The 14,486-nt window shown below is 38.8% G+C and overlaps 1 protein-coding gene across 2 annotated transcripts in view; it reads left to right on the top strand.

Annotated features, from left to right (window-relative positions):
- Nucleotides 1–14,486, top strand: part of PCDH15 (protocadherin related 15) — an 827,781-nt gene that overhangs the window by 655,228 nt on the left and 158,067 nt on the right. For both annotated transcript variants that reach the window (XM_075154074.1, XM_075154076.1), the window contains 2 exons: nucleotides 4,799–4,878; nucleotides 10,843–10,936. In XM_075154074.1, the coding sequence (XP_075010175.1) occupies nucleotides 4,799–4,878; nucleotides 10,843–10,936 (174 nt within the window). The remainder of the gene's footprint in view (nucleotides 1–4,798; nucleotides 4,879–10,842; nucleotides 10,937–14,486) is intronic.

Below are 14,486 nucleotides of genomic sequence, written 5' to 3'. Positions count from 1 at the left end.
TCATATCAGCTGAAGAGTGTGGCCCTGTGTGTTTTGCACATTCAGTAAATGCACGGAAAAAGAATAATCTAAACCAAAGTGTGTGAAATAAAGGGACTCTAATTGAGTCACTGATGCAGGTGAATGGGTAAGTGTCTATTAAAATCGTTTGCTGATGATAGATTAAGATTATTATGGATGGTTAAGCTGATATAGTCACCTGTGCTGAGGGAGGATGACTCATTTAGCTCAGTGCTGAAAATTAACTTCTGGCATGTCTTTAATGCCTGCAGTGAGTTCAGAATTGAAGAGCCATGCTGTTCAGGAGTCTTCTCCCCAGTGGTGGGGAGATGCTTGGTTTTGGAAACCCCAAAGAGTGATGGGAGCCAGGAGCACGCTGAGAAACAGAAACATTTGTGTCCACTTGGCAGGTGCCGGAATATACGGCTGAAAGCCTGGGAGATCTTTGGAGGCAGAAAAACTCTTAGCAGGTTTTAGTATTTAAGGATTTTACACAATTTAAATGTGGTTAGAAAGTGAACATTATTGTTGGAATAATTTGTCCGCTTTCGTGTTTCACTAGACTCCAAACATTTTACCTAGATTTTGTTTTCCTTTTCAAATGATCCTTCGTAAAGTATGCTGAGTAAATCTGGGAGAGACAAGCCTGTGCCAGGCAGGGCAGGGGAGACGCAAAATGGTCGTGCCAGCTGCTCTCCTCCTAGCCAGGGTGCTGGTGAGCGTTTCGGTGATATAGCAGCGGCTGTTCTCTTGCTACACAGCCAAGGTCCCCAGAAATGACCAGTTACGGTGTTTGGGAAAGAGCGAAATGCATCAGTTTAAGACCTTTGGAAAGACATAGAAAATGTTGTCTTCTACTTACCGTTACTGCAATGTAGATTTACATTACCAATGTTATCTTCTATTACCAATATGCTATGCATGACTTGAATTCAGCTAGACAATTTCTGTTTATGACAAATGCTTAATTGTTAAATCACAAATATGTGTGGCTTCATCTCTTGGGGATTAGTCAAAGACTATCTCTTGTAGGGCTGGTGGTCTTGGACCTGAAATGCGGATGCGTTGTCTTTATAGTGCTAGTTCAACTGCCTCGTTCTGCATTAAGACGCCCATCTGTATTAAAGGGCTTCTATTGGGTGGAGTATATTTCTGTCTTCATCTTCTTTGCCCAGGACATTTTAAACATTCATAAACTGAGTTTTTAAGCTTAGGAAATCTTGTGCTGTCTTTTCCAGGCAAACAGAAAGTTACCTATTAGTCATCGTGGTTTTGTTGTGGAATTTTAACAATAGGTTAGGGTATTGCCTGTGTTCCATAGTTAATATGGAACATTACCAGACCTCAAATATTTAACAAGTGTGTTTTCATGTGTAAATTTTCACACTGACTTTTTCTTTCATGAGTGGTCTTATCAATATATTAAGTGCTTTGGACTTAAGGTATGTTTTGGTTGGTGCAGTAGTTAGGAGGTTATGCTTTTATGACTCTCTCCTAATAATATTTTGTTAGTGTTACATACAGCATGACGATTACAAAAACTGGGAGAGAGCAAGCGTGTTATTTTAAATATTCCCAGATTGACAAATCTGATGATCTGCAAAACATCAGTGTCAATAACAATGCAAATACAGCTGTTTTAAATTTCCCTATTAGATTTTAAAATACATGTTATGAAAATAAAATTTACTTTCTCCTTTTCTGTTAAAATCTTTCATGCAGATGATGGAAGGTTATATTTTTTCTTATACTATTATTTGTTTTATAATGTACCCAGTTGATTGTGACTGATGTTTTAATTAACAACATTTGAGATTAAGTAATGCAATATTAAATTATCTCTGCAGTATTAATTTGTAAATAAACCTCAGAGTTTATTGCATGCCTGGGAGGCGTTTATTGCTTCATGTTCTGCCAGCCATTATTAATTAAAATATGCAAATAGTGTAATTTTTCTGGGAGTCTGCAAAACAAATAGGACCGTTACCACGGTCCAGTTATGTGCTGAACCAGGAAGCAACATGAAATCATTGTGTACGACTTATGAAGTCACCGTATACAACTGATCTGGAAAACGGTAGGTATAGATTGCTCTTTTCTCATGTGCAAGTCTTCAGTGTTTTTCTTCTGTACGTAATAACTTGCTGTTCTTTGGTTTTAAAGAAAACAGAAGTTTTTTAAAACACTGATGAACTTTTTCCCCTGATTTTTTTAAGTATGTTGATTGAAAGGTACATTTTCTTTGGACATAAGGAGAAAATGAAATGAACTAGAACTTTTATTTTCTGTCTTTTTGAAAGTCTCCTGACTTGTTATCAATGAATGTAGACCATAAACCTCTGAGATACCCTCGAATGTGAAGTGAGGACAGGGTCCCCTGCAGGTAAGGTAAAAAGAATACCAAGGACCACTAAAGATAGAAGCAACAGTGTGATTCTGGTGGTTCAGGATCTATGATAGTCCTCATAGGTGCCAGCTAGTCAGATTTTCTACATCCGGTGTTTGTATAGTTTCGTATTCTTGGCTAACAATTTTTCACTTGTCTTTACGGAGTCAAATCCTGACCATTCATATCTTCAGCATAAGAACGTGTGAATTCTGCTCACACCCTCTAACGTGTTGGCACCTCCTGTCACTCGGTGCCATCCGTGGATTTTATGAACAAATTTTCTATTCTGTCAGTGATGTTGTTAAAATATTGATCGGTATTGGAAGAGATATACACGCCTTTGCAGAATTTAGTCAATACTAAATGCTATTCACTGCTGTCTGACCTTAATTTTTATGATCAGTTTTATTCTTGCTTAATCCCATCTTCCATTTGGAGTCCATGTTGTCTAAACTTGTTTGTGAAAATGGCACATAAGGCAGTGTGAAAAGCCTTGCTACGGCTAAGATGCGTTATTACATCCACCGCTTTTTCCCTATTTACAAGACCTGTTGTCCTGTTGTAAAAGAAGATTAGATTGCTTCGACATAATTTGTTCTTGAGAAATTTAGCTTTGTGTTATCCATCTCCATATTGTCATCTCAGGTACTTACAAATAATTTGATGATTTGTGATTTTCTGGGAATTGAGCTCTACCTGTCTAGTCTGTGATTTCCTGGCTCTTTCCTCTGTGAAAGATGTACCTTGTGTTTGCCCTTCAGCACGTTTGTCCTCTGTGAGTTTTCAAAGAAAACTGCTAATGGCTTTGAGATTGCTTCAGCCCATGTTTTTATACACTAGGATGAATTTCATCAGGCTTTAATTTCAGCAGATGATTTAAAGATGCTCTATTTATGTACATATTCTCTGCCTTATTCTTTCCCTATTCTCATCTGAGCTTTTACCCCTTTGTTGCCACAGTTTATTTTGTTAGCTGCTTGGTTGCAGCTGAAACACAAGAAGCGTTAGCTCTTCGACCTTCTCGGCATCATCTTTTCTGCTTTTATACTGTGGCAATGTACCATGCTCCTCAGGTTTCCTTTGTAATTTAAACATTTCTTTGTAATCCTTTGTATTCTTTTCTGTTTCTATTACAGTTTTGCCTCGACTTTCTCTGACTTTGTCCTCACGTAGTTGTGCTTGCTTTTTCTTTGTACTGGTACCCTTCATTTGACTTAGCCTCTGTTTTCTGTATGCTTCCTTTGGTTAAGGCAAGTTGGTTCCTTACTAGATTCTCTGTTCTGCCTGCACACTGGAATAATTGGTGCTTCTGTTCTTCATGTTGGGGGGGGCGGTGGTGGTTTTTTTCTTGGTTTTCTTTTTTTTGCCTTAAGAACCGCTTTTTAGATGGTCAGCCCAAAGATACACAGTCCTTGACTGCGGTCTATAGCAAATGCTTACAGAAAATAGATAAGAAAAATGATGGTTGTTGAAAGATGAGAAACACAAAAATACTTTCTCCTTATCTTCTTTTTTATTTTGACCTGTCTCCTGTTAAATCCTATCTGCCTTTCTTTGAACTTGCTGCTTGGCCTTCTTGCAGTTCTCATAGCAGCGTCCTTGTTGTTTTTCCTGCGATAACATGCTTAATCACTTCGGATTTTGAATGCTAAATATTTGTAACTGTGAGACAGTTTGGTAGACGGCATTTTCTCTGAAAAGCACCTGATAGTCTTTTTGGGGAAAAGGTGTGTGTACACTTGACAAAAAAGTAACAATTACGCGGCATATTAATGGCCATTTTTGGAAATAGATTAGCGGAAGCTTAACTTCAAAAGTAGCTTACTCAACATCTGAAAAGCTTTCTTGCCATCTGGTAGGTGGAATGTACTTGTTTTGGTGCTGTTAATAGCCCTTCTCGAAGATCTCACCCTGATCTTCGTCCCCCCAAAAGCAAATTATCGTGGAAGGTGAGTGCCGGAATCTCTACACTGCTCGATGGAGCGTCAGCAAAAGGATTGGGATTCTGGTAAACTGCAAGAAAGAAGAATCTGGATAAGAAGTAGAAATGAAGAATAGGAGCAAAGGAAACAAAAAGTGCAGTCTAATCAGTGTGTAGCTGCATGAAAATAAAAGTAATTGAATGAAGCCTGAATTTCATACTTGTGATGCTGTGTGTTTATGTGTAGTAGTAATTTGAAAGTCTGTATTCAGGATTTTGACGTTTCTCTGTAGCATAAGAATTCTGATGTGCTAGAGCTTCATTTTAAGTAGCCCGTCTGTAATTACCACTGTTGCCTTAGAGAGATTAGCGTCATTCCTGTAGATAACTTTAATAGAACTTCAGGGGTTAATTTTCCAGTTTATAAATTGAAGGAAAGAAAAGAAAGCTTTGTAACTGACTTAATTTTATCCTCTTTTTTCCTAAAGGCTTTTGATAGAGAGGGTGACCTTATAAGATACCTCATTCAGAATGGAGATCCTCAACAAGTTTTTAATCTCTCTCAAAGGTAAGTGGAAAACCCTTAGAAAATAGACTTGTAACTTTTCAGTCAAGTGAATATGTGGGCTGAGAGCAAAAGAAAAGCCTTGTAATCAGACATATTCAGCTGTTCCTTAGATTGCCTCTTAGACGTTAATGAGCGTTCTGTGAATGATACTGCACTCTGGAATTTTTTGCAGGGAACTATTTATTTATTTTAAACACTTCAGTAGATAAAACTCACTGAGGTGGAAACATTCGGTTTAAAAGAATGACCAGGGATTAATCAAAAACCTTATACTTACCAGCTCTGGAATAATGGCAGGGTCAATTTTTGCTTTAGTTTCCTGCCTTCAAGCATTTTAGTCTGTAGTAGAAAGTCTTTTGAGCATTGTTTGAAAATCTCTTCTCCTTAAATTGAATACCAACTTAAATAGAGTTAGGAAGAAAGGGTACATTATGAGATTATAAGCACCAGGTAGGTTTGTGCCTGTCCCACCACCCCCTTCTTTATTTTACCCAAGCAGCTATTATTTACACTCCAAAATATCCTTTTTCTTTGCAGAAAGAAGGGAGAGGGTGGTGAGCTGATTTCCCATGGTAGATGATGGGACGAAAGTAACCTGGGGCTTATTTGTTTGTGGTGCAGGTATAATTGCAAAAAATTGTACTAACTCAGTGTGAGGGAGAGATTGTACTGAAACAGGTCTGTGTATTCTGAGTAAGCTCTAGGCTGCTCGCTGTGATAAATCTCCCGTATGGGGAGAATCAAATCACTTATGAAACAATGTGAAAACAGCCTAGAAGATCCCAAGAGATGCTGATGCTGTTGCCCACCAAAATTGATGGGCCCTCTAATGATAGAGACTTGTCAGGCAAGGAAAGGGACAGCTTAGAGAGAGCTTAGAGAGCTCTTGAGGTGGCAAGAGCAAGAAATGATGCTGGGCTGCTGGTTTTATTCATTGCTTAGGGCTGGAGTTTTCAGTGCAAATCCGGGAAGATGTGCCTTGTTCATCAGCTCAGAGGGAGCACTAGGAGTCGTAGCTCCAGCACAGAGCAGATTTCTAGGGTTTTCTGCACAAGCGATGCTAACATAGAGAAACTTAGTCTGACCCTACTCTCTGACCTTTACAACTTGAATAATGAGGAGTGTGCCTGGCCTCACGAGGGATGCTGCGAAGGGGGGTTACTCGGTGGGTAGTTGTTTTGTATAGTTCGTGCTTATCAGAGCACTGTTGACATCGCACCATAAAAATCCTGATAGTTCTGCATACCAGAGAGACTTAAAAACGTGTGCAAATTACCTTCTGGCCTGCCAAACCCGTGGCGTGAAGGTATTCTAGAAGTCGGATCTTGGGCAGCTCCTGTATTGTCCAGCTTTGGATGTAAACAGCGTGGGGATACCTGGTAGTCAAGCTGTTAAAGGTGGCATGTGTGAATTCGGTCTGCAAACGAATCAGAAATCTCTGGTGTGCTCTCTGACGGCTGCAGGCGCAGCACACCCCGTGTGTCCAAGGGCAGTGTTGTGGCAGCTGCAGGTGTCACCTCCCAGGGCTTGTCAGGTGCCCCCCCAGCCCAACCTCACATCCCCCCCACGTCTCTGAGCATCATGGCACGTTGAGGGTTTGTTCGTCTTTTTGATCTCTTGCCTCTTGGTAAAAAGGAGAGGTCTTTGAAGTGTTTTCTCCTTCCTGCTCTCCTTGCATCTGTTTTCTTGGAAATTGTTTGTACAGAGTTTTCTTCAGCCTTTTGCACGTTTTTTCTAGATGCTGAAATGTCTTCATAAGAGATTAAAGCAGGATTAATATTAAACAAAGCATATAGTTAATGTGAGTGGCATATTAAGGCTACAGAAGTTTATCTCAATGTTACATAAATACATTTTAAGATACTTTAAGGCCAAGGCAGAGACCATGAACATGGTTCTCTCTCTTCCTTTTTCTCATCTGGATTCTTTTCTTGCATCCTGGAGCACGTCAGTTAATCCCTGTGTAATTCCCTAACCGGCGGCATGACTACCAAATATTACCAGTTTTACATCTATCTATTAGATCTCTTTTATCCTCAGTCTGAGGATTGTCAGATGGTTTTGTTCCTTCTTCTTTGGCAATACAACCTGAGCACGATCTGTAGTAATTCAGTACTTGTGTTCCCCAGGAAAAGTGATGATTAAAAGCTGGGGTATTAAATGAATGCGAGTCCTTGAGTAAAACACGGGAGTTTTTATAAATTAGCCTGTCTCTTGAATGATGTTCCTCTATTTAAATGGAGACGGCAGATGGCAATTGTTCAAGAGGTAGGAAGGGGGAGATAAAAAAGGCGGTATGATAGTGCAAAAGTATGGAGAACTTTAAATGGAGACATGCAGCTAAAGGTCAGTGTTAGTAAAGCAGTATTTGTTGTCAATATTTTATTCTTAGCTCCACTTTGATTTTTTTTTTTTTTTTTGGTGAATTAATACTTTACCACGTAGGTGTTTTATGTTTTATTCACTGTTCCTTTCGTAACAAATTCTTCTGTTCATATTTTATTGCAGTGCCTTGAACAAATGCTGAAAAATATAGATGATCTATTATGATAGCTAATTGATTAGCAGAAACACTGGGAAATAAGAGAATTGTTAAAATACAGAGCATGGTTTAGCAGTTCATGTCAGTTAATAATACATCTGACTTTCCTACAGCCCTCAAAGGAAGTTAATGCCTTTCTCAGTAGCGTCACTACTGTTTCAATGTCTGCTATTTATAAATTATAAAAAGTTTAGTTTAAAAGTTAAATGTTCTCTAGTAATATAATAATAATGTTAATTGGCCTCAGCGGAATATTCCTTAGCAGAAGACAGCACATGAGACGGGAAGCAGAAATGATATACGCAGTGTTACTAATTTGTCGCGCACAAATTACAGGGTGCACTGCTTTTACACTCATTGCTTTCCTGTGGGCCATGTGTGTATGCAAGGCTAAGAATTTACTGTTAGTCCAACTGAAGTCTTAATAGTCTAAACGATTAGCTATGACACTAATGCAAATAGCTAGAATTGCATATATACGTATGTTTTAGTATGTGTGTATATGTAAATATAAAATGTGTATAATGTAATTTTATGTGTATATGTAATTTTAACATTTATATATGTATAATCATATATTTTAATCATATATTTTACATGTATTTTAATGATATATAGCTCTATATACTTATAGCTCTTATACTTATATAGAGCTATATATCATTAAAGCATATGTATAGCTACATATATTTATATTACTATATATAGGACTATATTTAGAAAACGTTTATAAATACATACACAAACTTTCTAAGGTCTGTCCCTTGCTCTGGTGTTACGCTTTCCCCTTCCGCTTTCCCTTTGGGCCCTCAGGGCAGTAATTTCCTCTGGAGCAGGGGTCTATGCTGAGTCTCCAGCATCTGAAGCCCTGCCCTGGGAGGAGGAGCGTGATGCTGACGGTTTCATTCTCCTCGCTCTAGGATCCATTTCGAGTCATTTTTATGTTTGTTAACAGGCTCTGTACCACGCTTTTTCCCCCCCCATCTGTGTGCAAGTCTATCTTACATCTGAACTTACTGCATGTGGTGTGTTTTACATATGTGGATACTTGTTTATTGTTCTCTTTGTGACCCCAAACTGCTTTTGGGCAGGTCCTAAGGTGGTGTTTCTTTATCAGTAGTAGGCCACTGGTGAGGTGTTTGTAGTCCAAGGGCTCTGGTGTCATCCTGTGCCTGAACTTCCACTACACTAGAGGCCATGCCTCTACTGCTCTGTACGTAGTTCAGTCTCTGCACAATAACCACGTTACAGCTATTAGTTACAAAAAAAAAATATATAAAGATAGGCATCACGCTACAAAATTGTGGAAAAGTGAGCAAAAGTTAAAGCACCTTTGATATCAGGTACCTGCGTGTTAGCTAATTGCTGTTTAAAGCTAAACCCAACCTCTGAGCAGGCCAAGGCAGGTCCATGCAAAGAAGCATGACAGGTCCTGAGGCCCTGTTGTAGCTTGGCACAAGACGTGTCAGCTCCGTATTTACTGGGTTACAAAGCTACACACAATATTCGTGTGTCCCATTGGTTTTCACCAACCTCCAGGAAGTATTTTAGGTACAATGAAGTTGGTAGCTTTTCCTTTTTTGAGGAAGCTAAACGTGACACGTGCCTATGTTTTAGTTTTGTAGCAATGAGGCAGATTGAATGTAGCATCTCCTGAAATATTCTTTTCTTTGATTACTGAGCTTGGATATTAGTTTCCCTACCGATCTTTCAGTCCTAGGGGAGAGTTATGCTCCTACTCACTGCTTCCACCTATTTCTGTATTATTTATTTGAAGAAACTGCTTGCAGTAACAGCTTGCCAGTAAGTGTTGGTATTTGTCTCTGCTGAAAACAATGTTGGAAGAAGTCTTGTCCTGGAACCAGTTTGTTGAGATCTTCTCTGAGAGTAAGAAATCATAGCAGAAGCTCTGCAGAAATTTATAGCCTAAGGAAAAAACATGGTTAGGTACAGATTATATACACTGAAGCGTTCTGGAGAAGTATAGCTAATGAGACCTCATAGTTTGGTGGAACTTTTTGGTTCGGTTTGGCTTTGGCTTTTTTTGGTTGTTTTAATAAAACCTCTTTCTGAACAAGTAGCTGTTTAGGTTCTAGGTCATGAACATAAAACGTAGGTTCAGCCGGTAAAATTTATAGTTCTGCCTGACAAATGCTTGTGTCTGATACGTTAATTAAAAATGGAATAATACGTGGAAATTCACAGTATACCAAGATCCCAGCCCGTGTGGATTTCGCACTGCAAAATGATGTGTTGTTACACTTTTCTTAAAATGTTACAAGCTGACTGTGACACGTTTGGTGGAGTTTCATGGGAGAAGCTGCTTAGCCATGCAGCAAGAGGATAAGTGTCATCCTGGATCCATGTATGTTGGTGCATATTTGTTAAATAGCCTACGGATTGGGTGGAGATCTCAATTTATTACGTACTTGACCGTGTTCCAGTAGACACCAAAACCCTGTAAATGAAATGCACAGCTTTAGCGGTGGTCACGGAAGTACCACTTGTGCCGATTCGGTTACGCAGAGTTTAGCTTGCTTAGACAGGATTGTCAACTCAACGGTATTTTTCTGATGCTTCCTAATATAAAAGTAATGAGTCCACGGTGGGATCTTGTCTCTGTGTTGCTACAGCACACCTCCACCTGGCTTCCAGACTTCTGCATGAGGAAATCAGATCATCCTAGAGACAAAATCTAGGTTGTTTTATTCGTCAGCAGTTATGGGAATTTGTAATGCTTTCAAACAGCATTTGTGTAAAATTTTATTTGTTCTATTTTTTGTGCATGTGGCTTCCAAATAGCCCTTCATTCGTCAACTTTTTAAAATGGACATCAATAATCACAATATCCTGATTCATTTTCCACAACATTTGTGCCTACGTTAATATTTTATTATTAGGGAATATGGTATATCTGTGCTTGCCCTGAAAGGGCATTAGCTCATTGCAGCACTTTTACCGCAGTTACACAACATGCAAGTTCGTAGCCTTTCCCTATAAAACTCTACGGAGCCTCATACGTAAGAACATGCGCGTTGTGACCGTCAGGGCTATCGGGAGTCCTCTGTGATTAATAGGCTGCTTGTGATTCTGTCTTCTCATTTATTGTAGCATGCAGCTTTCTAAACAGTGAGGGTCCTGTGTTCAGTGTAGGTCTATCTTTTGTATAATCCTGTAGATCACTAAGTTGTTGTTTTAATCCTAAATTATACTTGTATCGAAGCAGAAAACATTAGAAATTGGCTCATCGTTTTTATTAGCCTTTACCTACACAAAACATGCTTTTAGTTGTAATAAAGCCTAAAAGCTTATTAACTTGCTCAAAGGGAAACATTTGTGTAACGCAAAGTAGCGGAACAAAAGTGCTTGTAGATATCTGAAAACTGTTGTGATAACATTTTATGTTTTTGTTTTATTACTAGTTCTGGACTGCTAGCCTTAGGAAAGCCCTTGGACAGAGAAAGCACTGATCGCTATATTCTGATTGTTACAGCCTCGGATGGCAGACCAGATGGGGTGAGTTTCCTGTGAAAGTTTAAGAAAATGGGCTATTGCGATATGCAGTCAGGCACTTGTAGTCTAATTGTAGTATCTTTTATATGGGTCTTGGTCAAATACATCTGGAACCTGCAATAATTTTCCTTTATCTCAAGAAGGTTGGTGTAGATAAAGCCTGTATATCACTGGGGTAATGTCCTTTGATCTTGAAACAAAGTGACTTTGCTGCTACTTCTGCCTTTTTGTTGTTCTTCAACGAGAGCCAATGCAGTCAAGGTTTTGCGTTACTCAGATACATGCATCGTCTTAGTATTTCTTCCCCATGCTATTATATTAAATAACCAGTCTTTCTTCTTGCCTTCTCCTAAAGATCAGTTAGTAGGGCAGCTGTATTACAGATTTGTCCTTTATTTAGTCAAATGCATTGAACTTTTTTTCAGAATTGACAGATGAAAGCACTGTCCAGCTTCAATTTTTTTAAGCTCTCGGGAAAAATCTGGAAAAGTGCCCATGCCGCTTCTCTTAATAAATAAAACTTTTTATAGGGAGATATTTCTATGTCTTCTATGTTTGCACTGATCAGGTGTGCAGTGACCCTGCAATCAAATCAACAAACTATTGCTCACATTTGTGTTTAGTATAACAATATGGTGATTTTCAATTCCCATAATAAAAAATGGAGGGCTATTTAAGGATATGTATTTATTTATCAAGCAGAGGCAATGGAATTAGGTTTTCTAAAAGTTTGCAGCAATCCCAACATGGGGGAATTTACTGCAGTTGAATTGTGCAAGGTAAATGGGAGTGCAGCAGTTCTGCTATGGACTTGCGCCATGGAATAATAGCACAGATGGAGGAGAAGTCTCTAAGTATCTGACCTTAAAATTACAGTGTATAAGGGCAGATGTAAAATAATATATCCACATTATCTGGGCTATTCTAGGAGGCAGTGTTCAGCTTTGAGATAGAAACAGAGAAATCTTTGACAGTTTGCTAAGGAGTGATCATGAAAGCTCTGTGGTTTGGACCCTTGCTCGCCCTGTCTTCACCGCAGCAGAAGAAAATCTTATATATTATTTCTGTGGCATGCTCTTTTCCCTATTTTAGCTTCTTCAGCTTATACAATTTGCCTTCCTGCTCAGTATTTACTCAGAATTTTTTTTTCCCCAAAGTATTGAGAAAGTTTTCGAGCCTTTATGCAGTTCTGTGGCAATGTGGAGTAACTATAACAGAGCCTATGCCTTTTCCATTAAAAATCTGGTTACAGTTATCTTCAGTAATTCACCATAATATTTGTAATTTTGTTACTTGTGAACTACTCTCCTTTCTTGATAGCTGTGCGTTCAATTGTTTTAATCTCTTAACTTGCAGCTGTGAAATCTGAAGATTTAAATAAAGGACTTGCGTTCTGTTTCAGGCTATGTTATGCTGCTGAAATATTATCTGGGACATAGAAAGGCTACTGAAAAGATATTTCCTCTTCCTTTCATCGAGAGATTTATTCTCTTTGTCCTGGAACTTAGCTGGTCATCTGATCCATTTTAATACTCAGAAGATAATAGTTGCTTTTTTAATAGAAATCCAGTTAATCATGGCATGCTGCTTAACATAAAATAGTTGTACATAAGGTGAGATACGGCTTTTGAAGCTCAACTGTGTAAAAACCACCACAAATAAACTGTGGAGGGCTTCATTAGTATTCTCTCTGAACTACGCTGATGTAGAGTGGACTACCTCTTGCAGCAGAAGTCATGGATACGTACATCTGTGAGCAGTTCAGTAGTCAGGCTGGCGCAAGTAGCAGCCGTGTTGTTGGGGGAATGGCCTGTCCTTTTATTCTTCGTGCATCACCTAGCCCAGTGAAGACAGGGCTAGAGGTTCCTAGAGGTGTGGTAATACAAATAAGAACAGTAGCATTCTCAAAAGTAATTGTAATGATATGCAAATTTCAAGGATTTTTTTAGTGGGGTTTTTTTTTAGAGAAAGTATCAAGAGTATCCCACAAGGAAATAAAATAATTAGAGCCCAAAGAACTGTTGTAACATCAATGAAAGGTATTGGAGATTTCCCAACGCTGGCATAAAACTCATCATTTCTCAATAAGCATAACAGTTCTTACTAGTACAGCAGTCACTTGACAAGCAGAAAAACAAGCAAAACAGCAGCAGGTCGCTTGACTCTGGCACCGAATGCTCTTGATAGATGGTGGTGTTATGTTATTGTTGCTATAACAACAACATACGTGTAAAAAAAAAATCCACTCCCCTGCTATCTCATTATCTGCTTTCCTCCCTTGATACAATATGTTTTTTTCCTGGAGTTTTGTATCTGCAGGTGTGTCTGTTAATTGTTCTCGCAGTGAAATGTGGTCACACTTTCTAGCTTGTGTGTGTTCTCTTTACTGCTGCTTGGTTTAGGGTCTCCATCCGCTCTCTTATCTGGCTGTAGCTGTTTTCTTCTGTTACGATACCTTCTGCCAATAGTGGGGCACCTTTCTTCTTAAAATTGTCCAGCCGTATGGTTGGCTTGAGAAGCTGACTTGACTGCTCTTGCACCCTAAGCTTCTGGTGACAGTACGTGAAACGAAAGGCTTAGGAGTTGGCTGGGCTTGCCAGCATCACGACTGAGACTGTATAAGTTTCTCGGCTTTTATTTTACAAACAAATAGATGAAACAGGGCAGCTCAGCCTATTAAATCTCCATGCCTTTTCCACGTCAGGTAACAGTGTTTTTGACTAATTCGCAAGGCTTCCTTATGCCTGCACAATTTCTTTGATTTGCAGCTCTTTTGGACTTACTCTCTACTATTTGACAGGCTCCTCTTGTGTCAGGGACTCATTTAAAGTTGCTAACTGGTAACATGGCAAGCTGTTCTAAGGACATGAATGCTTGCTTCAACAAGTCAGTGAGATTTCATGGAGGATCTTTTCTTTTTAACTAGTTTATCTCAGAAAGCAATGATGTCTCTTTAGGAAAAAAATTATTCCTACAATTACAAAACTACAGCTCCCCAAACTAATTCACCTGCTGCTTGTCATCAAGGTTTGCTTTTTTGAACAATTCTATTAGCGCCTAGAGAAAACTGATTGAAGAACTTGTTTCAGTTTCCCTAAAATCACAAAGTTAATTCCACAGGCAGGTGCAACTTAATTTAAATGACGTTAACATACTTTAGCTAGTAACATATAAAATCTGATTTCCTTCCATCCAACAGTGGGCTGTTTGAAACTACCCATTAGTGTCAAATATACTTAGAGTAAGCGTTTGTGTTCTATACAACCTTTTCTGTATTTGCTTGTTTCTTTAAAATTTGAAAGGAATTTAAAGGGAAAAGACTTTATTAGTGTGTTTTGGAGGGTTTTTTCTTGTTGATTTTTTTTTTAACTAGAACTTTCCTCTTCAGTTACAACTTGAAAATTTGGCATTTGTACATTTTTGTAGTTAGGTTTTGTGAACAACAGTCATAAGATCACAGGATAATTCAGGTTGCATGGGATCTCAAGAGGTGATGTAGTTTGAGCCTGTTCCTCAAGCACCGTCAGCTATGGTTACACTGACAATTTAACTG

Source organism: Calonectris borealis, chromosome 7, assembly GCF_964195595.1.
Source record: "Calonectris borealis chromosome 7, bCalBor7.hap1.2, whole genome shotgun sequence".
Classification (NCBI taxonomy): Eukaryota; Metazoa; Chordata; class Aves; order Procellariiformes; family Procellariidae; genus Calonectris; species Calonectris borealis.
The sequence above is the reverse complement of the archived record's forward strand: the minus strand, read 5'-3'. Positions and strand labels throughout refer to the sequence as shown.